Here is a 14,445-nt window from a genome sequence, read left to right as displayed (position 1 = left end):
GATAATGATGGAAGAAAATGTAAGAAAGGGAATGTATACACATGTATGTGTATGACTGAGTCACTTTGCTGCGCAAGCAGAAAATGGCACACTGTAAATCAACTACACTTCAATAAAACTTTAAAAATGAAAAAAAATCATTTTTAAATTAGAGAACTTAGGTAGTTTATCTGAAACAGATGATAAAAGTTTTACTTCCTTTCTAACCTATTTAATAAGTGGAACAGATAAAGCAGCACTGCCACAACAGTAAAGTTCTATTAAAATCTAGTCTTAGGAGTTCCCGTCATGGCTCAGCGGAAATGAATCTGACTAGTATACATGAGGACGCAGGTTTGATCCCTGGCCTCACTCAGTGGGTTAAGGATCCAGCGTTGCCCTGACCTGGGGTGTAGGCTGCAGAATCAGCTTGGATCTGGTGTTGCTGTGGCTGTGGTGTAGGCCAGTGGCTACAGCTCCAATATGGCCCCTAGCCTGGGAACCTCCGTATGCCACAGGTGCAGCCCTAAAAAGACAGACAGACAGACAGAAAACTTATTTTTAAAAAGTATTACATAATTAAAAAACTACAAGAAGTATTAGATTAACTGCCAACTTTTCTTCAAATATATAATGGCAATGGGCACTTCCAAGCATTGAGTACCAAATTAAGCAATTTGCACTACTTTTTCTGGCCCAATTAAAAGCTTTGCGCTTTTCAAATTCCCAGATTTTGAACTTCCTTGCATGGTGTTCCCCTTGAGAATGGGAAGGTATGGCACTGAGTTTAAAATGGCTGTATAAACTAGAAAACCATTTGTGAACGTGTTCTTTGGAATTTGGAACACATTCTGTCTCAAGGGGGCAACCATAAACCTGGACTGATAATCAGACGGCACATACATGAATCCACAGTGTTGTATTTAAACAAGGGGATATACACATAATTGCATGCCTTCAGCATTTTAATATAAGATGGAAAGTTTGCTCCTGTAATAATTCCTAATGCACAGAATCACACTGGGTAGGTTATCTAAAACATCAAATTCCGCATCTGCTGCCTACGTAAGACTCCAGGGTAACCTCCTCCTGGAAATAAGTAGTGGACAGAGAATCAACAAACTCTACCACTTACCCTACAAAGAAAGTGTGCTCATAGTCCTCTGATCTCCATTTACTTGTAAATAAAAATTGCGGAGACAAAGTGCATACATATCTTAACAGTTAGGGGGCAGACGGTTCTTCGGCAGACACTAATTTTCTTTAATCAGTTCCTCAGTAACTACTGCAACAGGAGTTTCACAGTAACACTTTGGAAAATTTCATAAACACCACACTTAAGATAGTTATAGAACTCACATAAAAAAATCCTACAGACTAGTAGAAGGCAGATGTTCTCTTATATAGTTTGAAAACAAATAACTCAGCTGTCTTCTTCAGCTCTGAATTGTCAATATACTGAACAGTGGAGAATTTCCAACTTCAATTTTTGCATCATAGAATTCTAAAATCAACAGCATGTGCTGTAAGCACCTTTTTCTTAACAAGTTATTAAATGAGGTAAGCCACATCTCAAACGAGTCAGCAGCAGAACCGGCCTAGAACTAGACTGTGCGACTCTCTTTCCTGAGCTCTTTGCATCTTTCCTTATCACCAATTTCACCAGCTTGTATAACATGTCTGGAACTGTGATCTCCCAGTTCAAATAAGAAAACGACATGAAAGCTACACATTCCAAAGGCAACTTAAGGCAAGGGACTCCAAAAAGGCTCTAAGAGTTCCTATTTCCAGGTAAAATGTTCTTAAATTTGTTCCAATAACAACTTTTCCTAGGCTTGCATTGCATGCTATAGAAATCAAAGCTATTGGAGTTCCCACTGTGGTGCAGTGGAAACAAATCCAACTAGTAACCATGAGGACACGGGTTCGATCCCTGGCCTTGCTCAGTGGATTAAGGATCCAGCATTGTTGTGAGCTGTGGTGTAGGTCGAAGATGCAGCCTGGATCCCACATTGCTGTGGCTGTGGTGTAGGCCGGCAGCTGTAGCTCTGATTTGACCCCTAGCCTGGGAACCTTCATATGCTGCAGGTGTGGCCCTAAAAATCAAAAAAAAAAAAAAAAGGAAGAAAGAAAAAGAAAGATATTTATAGCTTAAGAATTCATCTCAATATTCTTGAAGCTGAGGAAAACCAAATGTCTATAGCATCACTATCCCTCAGAAATTTCTATGATGGAAATTTTTATCATCTTCACCATCCAAAATGGTAGCCACCAACCAGAGGTGGCTAATAAACACCTGAAATGTGGCTACTGCAAGTGAGGTGCTGAGTTTTAAATTTTAATTAAATGTAAATAACCATATGTCTAGAGGCTACTATACTGGATCGTGCAGGCTAAGAACATCCCCAAGAAAAACAGAATTGGTTAATGAAATAATGAAAGCTGAGCAGTGCTTTTAAGAGTACCTGCCGTGTGAAACAGCTGAAGGAGCATGAGAAGAACACCCTCTTCTGCATTTGTGACCTCTGGGCTCCAAATGAAACCACTGCTTATTAGCAGTAACAGGTTGATGAAATCACACAATCCAAATTATACATACAACTCATCTGTGAAACAGGGCTGAAAGGCCCTGCCTGGGAGGTGCTGTGTGATTAAATACTGTTCGTATGTAAAAGTACTCTGAAAAATGTAAAGCACTACACACAATTATGTATCATCTCTACAATGTAAGCCTGGAAGGTTCTGTAACTACTGCTATCACAAAGCTATTAATCTAAGCCTAACCTCCCCAATATGGCTGAACACCTGAAGCAACAGTCAAGCGCTTCTGTACATCACTGCTTCAGGACAGGTAAAGTACATACAGAAAACGGTATTCAGAATACACCAAAAGGTGATTTCTACACCCACGGTCGATATTCTTGAAAGCTAACTTTTTAGCTTTTTTAGAGCAAAGTGACATAACTGAAAGGTAATAAATACCAAAAATTCAGCATCCATCTTCTGAAGGATGCAAAAGACATGGACACAGTCATGACAAGGGTCCCTCACTCCAAAAGAAAACCAGTGAAATAGCTCTTTGATGTCTGGCCACTGTTTACAACTGTACCCGTACTAAAGAACAGCAGGAAATCCAGGAATATTTCTCATTGTCCGGAAGACAAAAGCATGGCCTGTCTACATCCAGAAACATATATAATAATACCACCTTAAGTTAGAGAATTTAAACTTTTACTGGTTTTTCTGAAGATTATATCTCATGTGGTTTTTGTAATAATTCTGTTAAACAAGGAATAGCATGACACTCTAAAAAGCTGAAAATCATGATCAAAATTAAACAAGTATATCATTACGTAGCATTTCTTATCATTTATAATGAAGTTAATGTATGTTTACACATACTCCCTTAAGGAAAACAAAAAAGATTCTATCGATTCAAATAAAATCTTTAGAGTATATTTCTAGATTTTTACAATGATGCTGCAAAGATAGAGAAAATAAATTCTTGTTAAATGCAAGATTTATTCTGAGATAGCATACATAAATCCTTTTAACTCTGACTGAAGAACCAAGCACTGAAATCAGTCCAAAGATAAATTAATGAAAATTCTCTGGCCACTGCTTACTAATGAGAATTAGTTATCCAAAAGATGGTTTTTACATTTTTAAATTAATTTACCAGCTATTAATGGCAAGCTTTTTTATTATTAGCAATACAATCAAGTCAAATTGTGAAGACCTGCTTTTGTTATTAAAAGGATAACATCCTTACAGAATTTTAATATTACATTACCGTAAAAAATATATATATTTCTACACATATCTTTTTTAATCTCAAAAAGGTAGTCTCCTTCTGCTATCGAATAATTATTATCAATGCTCTCTTTTCTCACTTAGGATCAGCTTTCAATCCTCTTCCTTCTTGACCTATGACCCAACTACTCACAAATTAAAACTCGCATTAAAAAAAAACTGTGGGTCACTGCAGAGGCATGGATTGGATCCCTGGCCTGCTACAGTGGGTTAAGGATCCAGTGTTGCTGCAGCAGCTGCAGCATAGGTCACAGCTGTGGCTCCAATTCAGTCCCTGGCCTAGAAACTTCCATATGCTGCAAGTGAGGCTACTAAAAAAAGAGAAAGAAATCCTAACTAAAAATCTTACTTACAGTAATGAAAACCTATTTTAATGGATACATTAAACAAAATCAGATTTTACCCTAAATTGAAGTAAATGAACTGTCAGCTATTAGATCATTTAAATTTCAAATTCAAAAAAAAAAAAATTCAAAAAGAATACATTTTACTGAATGTAAATTAAAAAAAAAAAATTTAAAACAACCCAGTTAGGACCAAGTCTTTATTACAAAGGTATGTTTCTTTAAATAAATAGCAGATGTCATTTTAGTAAGGAATTTGTTGCCAGTATAATATTTAATGTATTTTTCCACAATAACAAAACTTTATAACCACTTGATACTTCATAATTAGACTTCAAAACCAAGCCATTAAAATAAACAAGAGTGTAGGTAAATTCTTTTCTGAAAACATATATATATTCTTGAAAGAATAATTTACATGATTATCACTTTAAGGGAAAGTCAAATACTAAAATTTTGAGGTTTTAATTCAAGTCCAGGTATTTTGGACGTTTCAACTTGAAAATTAGGTTAGAAACAAACTCTTAAAAGCAGCATTTAGGACAAATATAAGATGTGGTTTTAGTTTCTGTTTTTCAGAACACATATCAGAAAATGAGTATTTAACATATATCTACATATAATATTTTCCGAAATCATGTAAGTGTCTAGGAAGCCCCAGAAGGTCTCATATAAGTAACACTAGGAATCTCCACTTTCTACTTCCGGACATACCTTTATGAACATAGACTCCACTGCCACTTAGCATAAAAGATGAGGAGCAGTACGATTACTAATTATCACTGCCATCGCATTTAGATACAAAAGAAGTATGCGAAGTTGAAAGACTTCAAGACTAAGGTCAGATCAAGGAGTACAGGAGTTCCCGTCTGGTGCATCGGAAACAATCCGACTAGGAACCATGAGGATGTGGGTTTGATCCCTGGCCTTGCTTAGTGGGTTAAGGATCCTGCATTGCTGTGGCTGTGGTGTAGGTTGGTGGCTGTAGCTCCAATTTGACCCCTAGCCTGGGAACCTCCATATACCTCGGGAGAGGCCCTAAAAAGAGAAAGAAAAAAAAAAAAAAGGCAGGGAGTACAGATGCATATAGCTCTTTACTTCAGGAGAATCAAGTTTCAAGTTCCACCATCCATTTCTAACTAGACAGAATAAACTATGATTATCTTTTAAATGATAGGGAGAACAGCAAAACAAGTAAGTTTGACTTTTGAGAAAAAAATTCACCAAAATCAGTGATTTTAGACTGTTTTAGGAACAATATAGAAAGTTGAACCCAGGCAGAAGTATTAACAATGTAAATTAAAAACATCCGTCTGCTTATTCAAGACCAATCAATGCACTGTTACTATTAACAAGAAGGTTAAATCTCCAATTATCTAAAAATCTCCGGTGTCACCCGGGTCCAACTTCCAAGAACCAAAGACTGATTCTCACTCTTTTGTATTCTTGTTCCCTCATTGACCAATGTTTCTATTATGTATTGCACTATATCTGATTATAAAATAGTTTACACTGTAAACCTCAAATAATTGGCAAACAAAACAAAACATGAACCCATAAAATACCTAAAGCAGAACACCCTACCCTACCACTGTGTACACACTCATGTGCAGCCAGACTGCCATTTAACATTTTACAAACGATCCAGTAAGGATGCCAAGAGAAAACAGATGACAAACCTGAAAGAATAGCTTCTTTCAAATACAGTAACATATGGGAGAACTTCCTGATGTCATTCACCAACTCCTTGATGTAGTCAGGATCCAAAGTGGAGCTGGAATTTATGGACTTGAGCCCCATTTCAGAAGCTGTAACATCGGTAGTCAGCTGGCCTGACGACAAAACGCGTTTTTTCTTTGTCTTTTTCTGTTTGTAAGCGATCATCCTTTCGTGTAACAGTCAAAAAACGGGAAATCCTGGGGGGAGGGGGGAGAGAAACACAAATACTTCATTAACCAGGGTACATGATACTAGGTTTTCACAAATAGCCCAAGCCCACCTCAGTATTCTATTTAAACAACAAAAACAAAGCCTGTACTCTAATATAGCAACTTCCATTTATGATACACAAGCTGCTATTCTCTTCATTTCACAAATTAGGATACTGGGGTTTGGAGGTTAAATGTGTCTAAGCTCTCAGCTGATGAATGATGAACTTGTACTTAAACCCAGATCTGCCTTGTCACCAAAATCCATGCTCTTAATATTCTTCCTCTTAACTCCTAGGGTAGAGAATTGTTTACAGTGTAAAAGCTGCTCTGAAGTGTCACTTAGTGGAAGGACATATTCTCCCTCTATGGCATCGCTTTCAAAATAAAGGTGAAATAAGAGCTTAGAAAAAAAAAAAGAAAGACCGTTTTCAAAATCCCCCTCCATCACTTACTACGCATGACCCGACAAGCTCTCAATCATCTCTTCGCTTTGGTAAATGCATTTATAAAATGGGAGTAACAGCCTGACAACACCTACCTCGTGAGATGATTGTAAGCATTCAAAGAGACAATGGTGTAGAAAAGCTCAATACATTTAAAAAAGCTCTATTAAGTGCTGTTCTCAATAATAATGCATACTCATACACACACACATTCTGGGTTATCATCTTTCATCAAGAATATTGCTTTGTTGGCGTTTGAGTCATAGCGCAGTGGTTAACGAATCCGACTAGGAACCATGAGGTTGCGGTTCGGTCCCTGCCCTTGCTCAGTGGGTTAAGGATCCGGCGTTGCCATGAGCTGTGGTGTAGGTTGCAGACGCGGCTCGGATCCCGCATTGCTGTGGCTCTGGTGTAGGCCGGTGGCTACAGCTCCAATTCGACCCCTAGCCTGGGAACCTCCATATGCCAAGGAAGCAGCCCTGGAAAAGGTAAAAAGACAAAAAAAACAAATTGCTCTGTTGAAAACAAGTTCTAAGGATATCCACTAATCTGACACACCTGGATTAGGTGAACAAATAAATGTATGATTATTGGAGCAATATTTTCAGTTTTGGGGGATGGTATAATAAAAGCACAATCTTTGTTATGAGAAAGACTAAGATGTGAATCCTGGCTGAACACTTTCTAAACATGTGACTCGTACAATTTGCTTACAGGCTGTGTGAAGATTAACAGAAAACACAAAATTAAAAGACTTCATATGTTAAAGCACCTAAGCCCGGCACAGAGTTGGAACTCAAGAAAATCTTAATTTGTTGCTGCTTCATGCTTACATTTTGCCTTTTCAGAATTAAAATTCCTAGTTTTGTATATCTCTTGAAATCAAAAAGGAAATGACTGGAGGAATTAAATTAGCTCAAGCATTATCATTAAAAGTTCTCAAATGTTTTGTCTTCAATACTTGGATACTTTCAAAATGCGAGAATGACTAAGGACCTCGGCCAAATTTACCATAGAAAGTTTTATGTATTACTCATTTCTGGGTTACATGTAAGATATAATATTGCATCCTTTACTCTTTCCTATACATCACCCAACTCTACAGACTTTTCCCCCTAACCTACCGCTCTTTAATCTGTCCAATTCTCTAATTCCACAGGAGAGGAATTACCTTCATTTCTTGACAGAGTTATGGTTACTAATTTCCTATCGATTTCTCCACATCCATTCTGTCTCATTCCAAAAGTACTGAGTACATTTTCAAAACATGAATCTCATCAGGTCATTTCTCTGCTCAAAACACTTGCAAAGGACAAGTGAGAAGCTCTCATGCACTATGAGGCTCAACATGAGATCTGGCTCCTACCTACCTCTGCAACGACGCCTGGAATTGAGGAGGGACTCAACACTCCTGCCACACACCCCTCTTTCTCATTTTTCAATAATTATTGTTTACTGTGACACTCCAGGGGGAAATAATTTCACATTACCAATCAATATATACATTAAGTATGTTGGTTTATGTGTGGTGTGTGTATGAGAGCACAGACACAAAACACATTCTGGCTAAGCAGTCAGGTGATGTACTCAGACGTTTCCTGTACTAACCCATTCATTTTTTTATGTACCAAACACAACCCACCAAATTGGTCTCCGACTTATAATGGGTCCCGTTCCTAGAACCTCAAAAACAGTGACTTTTGTCTACATGTAGTTCCATTTGTCTGGACTACTCCTTCCTGTTTACTCATTCTGATCTCAGCTCAGAGATCACTTCCTCAAGGAAACATTCCTGGACCCCCCTGCCCCCATAACCAAACAGAATCTCCTCTCAGATGCTTCACAGCATCTTATGCTTTGCATCACTGCACTTCTAGAAATTCACATAGATGATCTGTGTCTCCCTATCTAGATTGTAATCTCAAGGGAATCACAACCACGTCCATTTGCTAACCACGTGTTCTCTGCGTACAACACAGAGTTTGGCACAGGCGGGATGAATAATGAGCTTATGCATTTATAAAGTTTCAATTAATTTTTATACAAGTAAAAATGGTTAACTCTGGATTGCTGCAGTGTTTTGAATGGAAAAGATAAACGGTTTTTAAAGATCTGTCTCTAAAATAGTATCTTTCAAAAAAACAAACAAACAAAAAAACCCAAAAAAACAAGTATATGAAGTTGAGTAAGTGCCAAAAGAGTACACAACACTGAAATCAACACTGGAGTTCTATATTGTTTCTCTACTTCTGATTATTAAATAAGGTGTCCGAACACTTCTCTAAAGCTTTTTAAATTCCTTTACTTAATATTTGTGTTGATCTCAAATTATTTCTGGAAATGTAATTTCTGCATTTAATCTAGTTTCAAACCCATCTAACATTAAGCATTAAATGTGAAGTTAACTTCCAACATGAACTCAGGACAATTTGGGGCACTATCATTACACCTAAGTCTCCTCTGCAACAAAAACAAACGAGGCACACATACGCCTTGTTTGGGCAGCTCTTTTACAAATCATTAATTGAGAGGACTACTGGCCTAAGTTACCACTTTTGTAGCTTACTTAATAAAGTCACTCTGATTAACTTTGATGGCTTTTAGTTTAGTAAGTTAGAAAATTGGTCACTGTCATCGGTTAAAAGATGGTTATAAAAATTAAAGCGTGTATCATAAGTTTGAAATAAAACAATTCACCTATCTCAGCAAAAATAATTAACTGTCAAATTAGTAACCCGAAGTTGAAAAAAAATGTTTCAAAAGTGCTTGAACATTCTTAGTTGACTAAAAATACCTGTAAACAAACAAAAACGACAGGGAATTGAGGAACTAAAAGAGGTTATATTCTACCTCTAGAATATATGGTGAGTAATGTCTACTTTTGTTAAATATACTTTACTACTCTTCAGACTGCAGACTGAAAAAAAAGGAAACACTATAGTTGAAAAAATGTGAATAACATAAAGTAATCTAAGCTTTCACAAACCTGAACTATGAAAGTTTAGAGGATATACTTTCCAAGATCATCCACATCACTTTCCTGTGTCCCAAAATGAACATTCTCTGATTCGTAACATAAAACGTAGCTACTAACAGATTGCAACTGGCAATTTAATTAAATAAGGTAATAATTCGGAAAGCACTTAACACAATGCTTGGTTCAACATAAAGACTCAATAACTGTTAGCCATTATCACTAGCAGTGCTCTACTGGGGGAGATTGTGGGTTTTGTGTGTTTTGTTTTTTTTTTTAAACATACTTAAGTAACAAACAAAATATAACTTCACTACAACATACCTGTAAATTGTGAGCAAGAAATACAGGACTGGAAACAGTTCCAGAAACTTAACTAACTTCATGGAAGCCTACTAAATGGCTTCCAAGTGAAGTTTGAACTGTGCAAACAGATTGTTGAACAAAATAATTGTGAAACTCTTCCTGAGTTCTCTTGCATCTCTTCCAATTTCAAACCATCAGCTTAACAAAACACATTTTTATCCACTTTGCAAAGAACTTTGTAACCAAAAGGAAAATTACTGTGCAAAACTACTTTCTCTGTTTGTTCTAAATTCTAATATGTGTATTACAAATGTAAACAAAACTTCCTGGCACCCTGAAATGTGGCTTTTCCAAGGCTTTGGTAGCCTGTTAAATTAATCAAATGTCCCTTGCCCCATGTCCTTTCACCTCAAATGTATCATTATAGAAGCAGTTTCATTTTAGGCACTGGGCTGCCTCAGTTGAAGGTAAAACAACCCCAAATCTGAATTTAATAGTCCTCAATCCTACTATTTCTACCTCAGGAAAAACTGCCATACATTTCAGAAATCTTCTCTTTCAGCACAATTTCTGAATGGTAAGATTTACTCGGAGATTTTTTTTTTAATCTGAAAATTTTATTCTGGAGGTTTTTCATCATAAAGCACTCTCACAAAACCAGAATAAGGGCATGTTAAAAAAAATTATCAGCAATATGCAAATAACTAATTTCTAAAGAAAGGCGTGCAACACACATACACTTCATTCCTGTGCAGTTAGAACTCAGCACGTTTAAAAAAGATGAAGCTGCCCAACCTCCCACGCCTCCAGAATGTCTAGCATTCCTGGCAGGCAGGGCTCTCCCTTGACCAGCCAAAACTACCCAATGCCAAAAAGCACGTTCCCCATCCCAGATCTAAATACAGAGTGGGAGAAGGAAGCAACCAGAGAGGGCAGCAGGCACTGATGGCAGCGGACAAGAGAGATGTCAGGGAGACAGCTGGAGAAAGCGGAGGGGGCGCTCAGCTCCCGCCTTGAGCAACTAACACCCCTTCCCTCCGAAAAGCTGCGAGGCCGATTCTTCCTCGAGAAAGAGAGTCAAAGAAGATGTACAAGGAGACACGCGCCTCGTGGGTCACTAGGACTCCAGCTTGTAACATTTCAGACTTGAGCTCACCCGTCGAAAAGGGGAGGGGGGGAGAGTCAAGTCTTAAATCCGTCCACACGGAATTGGGAAAAGGCTTTGAGAAGGAGGCGGCTTCGGAACGAAAACACCCCTCCCTCAGCCCCAGAGACAGAACAATGACCACAGAAATCCCCAAATATCTGGGGAATGAGACCCAGCTGAAGTGCGGACCGCTGTCAGGGCAGATGGGCGGGACCGGACCAGAAGTCAGGCTCCCGGGAGGGAGAAGATTCTGGAGCAAAACTCTCTGGGTTTAAATTGCACTCTGCCAATTACTAGTCCGGAGGATTTTTAACCTCAGTTTCCCTGTGTGAAAAATTAAGTAGTCATGGAACTGTCGTGAGATTAAAACTTGTTGCGCTCTTAGAAAACAACGCGCCGAACCTGGGCCGTGCAGTGTGTTTGCTTTTATTACCGTCATCGTCCGCTCAGGCCACCACTCGCGCCCGCCCGGCTCCTCCGCTCCTGCCGCACCCGGGCGCCCCTCGCCCCGTCCGACCCCTTCCCGAGGACCAGGAGTCCCAGGGACATCAGCCCGGACCGCCGCCGCCGCCGGTCCCCCGCGCAGCCCGCACTCGCCTCCGCTCCGGGCCGCCGTCTGGCCGCCCGGACACTCGACGGCAACTCGCCGGTGGCCGCTGCGGGTGACCCCAGCCCCTGGCCCCGGCCGCCACGGCCGGACCGAGCGCCGCCGCCCCACACTCACCGCGGCGCTCCATCCCGCGTCCCGGGCGCCGACGCCCGCCCGACACTCACGGCCGCCGCCGCCGCCACCGCCGCCGCCGGCTGGAGCTCGCCGCCCCCATCCCCCACGGCCCGCGGTCGCCCGGCCGAGCCGCAGCCGCAGCAGCCGCCGCCGCCGCCGCCCCTGCCGCCACCGCCACGACCGCGCCGGCCCCCGCCGCCCCGCCCCCGGCCTCGCGCCTCCCGCCGGGCCGCGGCCCGCCCCCCGCGGCCCAGCCCATTGGCCCGCGCGCCCAGGGGGCGGGGCTCGGCGGCGGCCGCAGGTGGGGGCGGCTGCGGGCTCCCGCGCTCGGGCGGAGGGCTGTCAGCTGAGCCCCAGCCCGCAGGCTGACCGGAGCGCGGCCGGAGGTGTTTCCGCCCCGCGCGGCGTTTGGCAGCACAGGCGGAGCGAACCTCAGCGCTAAGTCACCTGAGGACTAGAGTGGCACCTGGGAGTTTCTTGGAGGAACGATCTACATTTCTCACGAGGTACTTCTTTGACCACTTTGCTCCTCCCCCCCCCAACTCCTTTCACAAAAACAAGAGCCGTAGAGGCAACGTGTAACCCCCGCCTGGCTCCTTTTCCGAAGTACAAACTTTACCTCAAAACCAGGCAACTACCCTGCCCTCGGTACACTTAGACCTCTGTTCACCTGCACTCGCCGTAAACTCGCTCAGAATGAGAAAAGCGTCTGAGAAAGGTGGAATAATTGAAGACAGCAGCAGGGGCCGCCGGCACGGAGGCTGCCGTGGGCCACTGCTCACCGGCCGAGCCGGGTCAGGGTCTCAGGGCCAGAACGTTCGGGAAGAACCGATGGAGGAAAGGCGGGCGCGTGGGGGGAGGGGCGGGGCGGAGGCGGAGAGAGAACCGGTCTCGCGTGGGAGAAGGCAGCCGCAGAGGACGGGCGAGTGTGAGGACGCCGGGAACTGGGCTGCAGACCCGGGAGGGCGGCGACCCCAAGGCAGGCAGAAACAGGTGCAGGCAGAACGAGGAACTGAGAAAGGCGCGACCCCCTGCCACTGAGAAAGGCAGCAAAAGCAAGCGCGATGGAGCCAGTAAGTGAGGTGGTGAGAGAGGGAGGAAATACCCCTTAGCAAAGAGAAGAGAAGCATCGCTCGTGGCTTTGACTCTTAGAGTAAAAACAATGTGAAGGAAATAAAGCAAATGGGGCCCTTCAGGTGCTACTTGGAAAAGATAAATAAGAAAGTGCTCAGTTTCTTGGTTACTTTAGCTCCATACCGGATTTTTCAGATTCAACTTATACCAACGGACCCCTTCAAACCCCAAACACAACACTACCAAGGACACACCACAGATACTCGGGAAATCTCAAAACCAAACTCTTCTAACCACACTTAAAAAGAACAAGGCACCATGGACTCTCACCTTGAAAACTGATGCCCTGAACTGAAACAGACCAAGGAGAGGTCAGGGGTCCTGGGCCAAAAGGGGGCTGGAGCATCACAACCCTGATTAAATCTTAAGTTTGGTTTTGGGGGAAAAGATAAGGAAGTCACTCAATCTTAAAACCCTCTTGTATCTATTTTAAAATATATTAAGTAGGAGTTCCTTTATGGCTCAGCAGATAAAGGGTTAGGTGTTGTCACTGCTCTGGCTCTCGTGGCTGATCTGGTGCAGGTTCAGCCCTGGCCTGAGAACTTCCACATGCCACAGGCAAGGCCAAAATACATTAAATATTCATTATATTCTATTATCTTATTCCATTATCACCATTTCCTTAATAAAGAAGATTGTGTTCCTTATTAGAGTTGAACTGACAATGTCTTACATGGAGAGAAAGGGTGCGTGGAGCAGAAGTGGTGGTGTGACAGAGAGAAGGGAGCAGAGAGGAAAAAGCTGTGGAAGAGAAATGTGAGAGGGTGAGCAACAACTGTGGAGAGGAAAGAAAGAGGGAGAGGAGGCCGAGGAAGATGCAGCGACGTGGTGGAAGCCGAGAAAAGAAATTAAGATGGAGCCAGAACAGGGAAGATAAGAGAAAGGATACTCACTGATGGAGAAAGTGGAGAGGGACGCCTCTCTCACCCAAACAATTCTGGCAAGTGATCCCAATTAGGCCCTCAGGTTGTGACCTGGAGAAGATAACTATGGGAACCCCAGGCTCCCTGATTACCTGGGCTCTACTATCATTTTGCAGGCTAATTTTTTAAAACTCACCCATTAAACTTTGAACATAACTTGCCAAAATCAAAAGCACTAGAAATGCTGGGGACATCTAGCAACCAAACGTTCCATTCTTCGAATCCTCCTGGAAGAGAATGGTACAACATGGACGCTCACCATGGAAACCACTGATGACTAAACTCAAGGGGGAGACAGGAGAGGATTCTGAAGGTCATGGAAGGTAGAGGCAGGGCACCCCTCCAGGAGCCCAAGGGAGGAAAGTCTGCCCACTTGGATCTGCTCCAGGTTAATTTCAAGATCCTTCCCACCAAACCTACCTCTAAACCATCTCAAAATAACCAACTACTGTGCACAGAAGCAACAAAGAGTGGTTCTTCAGGAGTTCCTGTAGTGGCGCAGTGGTTAACGAATCTGACTAGGAACCATGAGGTTGCGGGTTTGGTCCCTGGCCTTGCTCAGTGGGTTAAAGGGTCCGGCGTTGCCGTGAGCTGCGGTGTGGGTCGCAGACGCGGCTCAGATCCCATGTTGCTGTGGCTCTGGCGTAGCCCGGTAGCTACAGCTCCAATTCGACCCCTAGCCTGGGAACCTCCATATGCCGCTGGAGCGGCTCTAGAAAAGGCAAAA

The 14,445-nt window shown here is 42.3% G+C and overlaps 1 protein-coding gene across 1 annotated transcript in view; it reads right to left on the bottom strand.

The window, feature by feature from the left end:
- The window catches only part of ARHGAP29 (Rho GTPase activating protein 29), a 71,842-nt gene extending 60,110 nt beyond the window's left edge, over window positions 1-11,732 (bottom strand). The window contains exons 1-2 of the mRNA XM_047785260.1: window positions 11,662-11,732; window positions 5,816-6,052 (exon numbers count right to left, since the gene is read on the bottom strand). Of these exons, the coding sequence (XP_047641216.1) occupies window positions 5,816-6,020 (205 nt within the window). The 5' untranslated portion in view covers window positions 6,021-6,052; window positions 11,662-11,732. The remainder of the gene's footprint in view (window positions 1-5,815; window positions 6,053-11,661) is intronic.
- Between the last annotated feature and the right edge of the window lie 2,713 nt (window positions 11,733-14,445).

This window comes from Phacochoerus africanus, chromosome 6 (genome assembly GCF_016906955.1).
Source record: "Phacochoerus africanus isolate WHEZ1 chromosome 6, ROS_Pafr_v1, whole genome shotgun sequence".
Taxonomy (NCBI): domain Eukaryota; kingdom Metazoa; phylum Chordata; class Mammalia; order Artiodactyla; family Suidae; genus Phacochoerus; species Phacochoerus africanus.
Note: the sequence above shows the minus strand (reverse complement) of the source record. Positions and strands in the feature narration are given on the sequence as shown.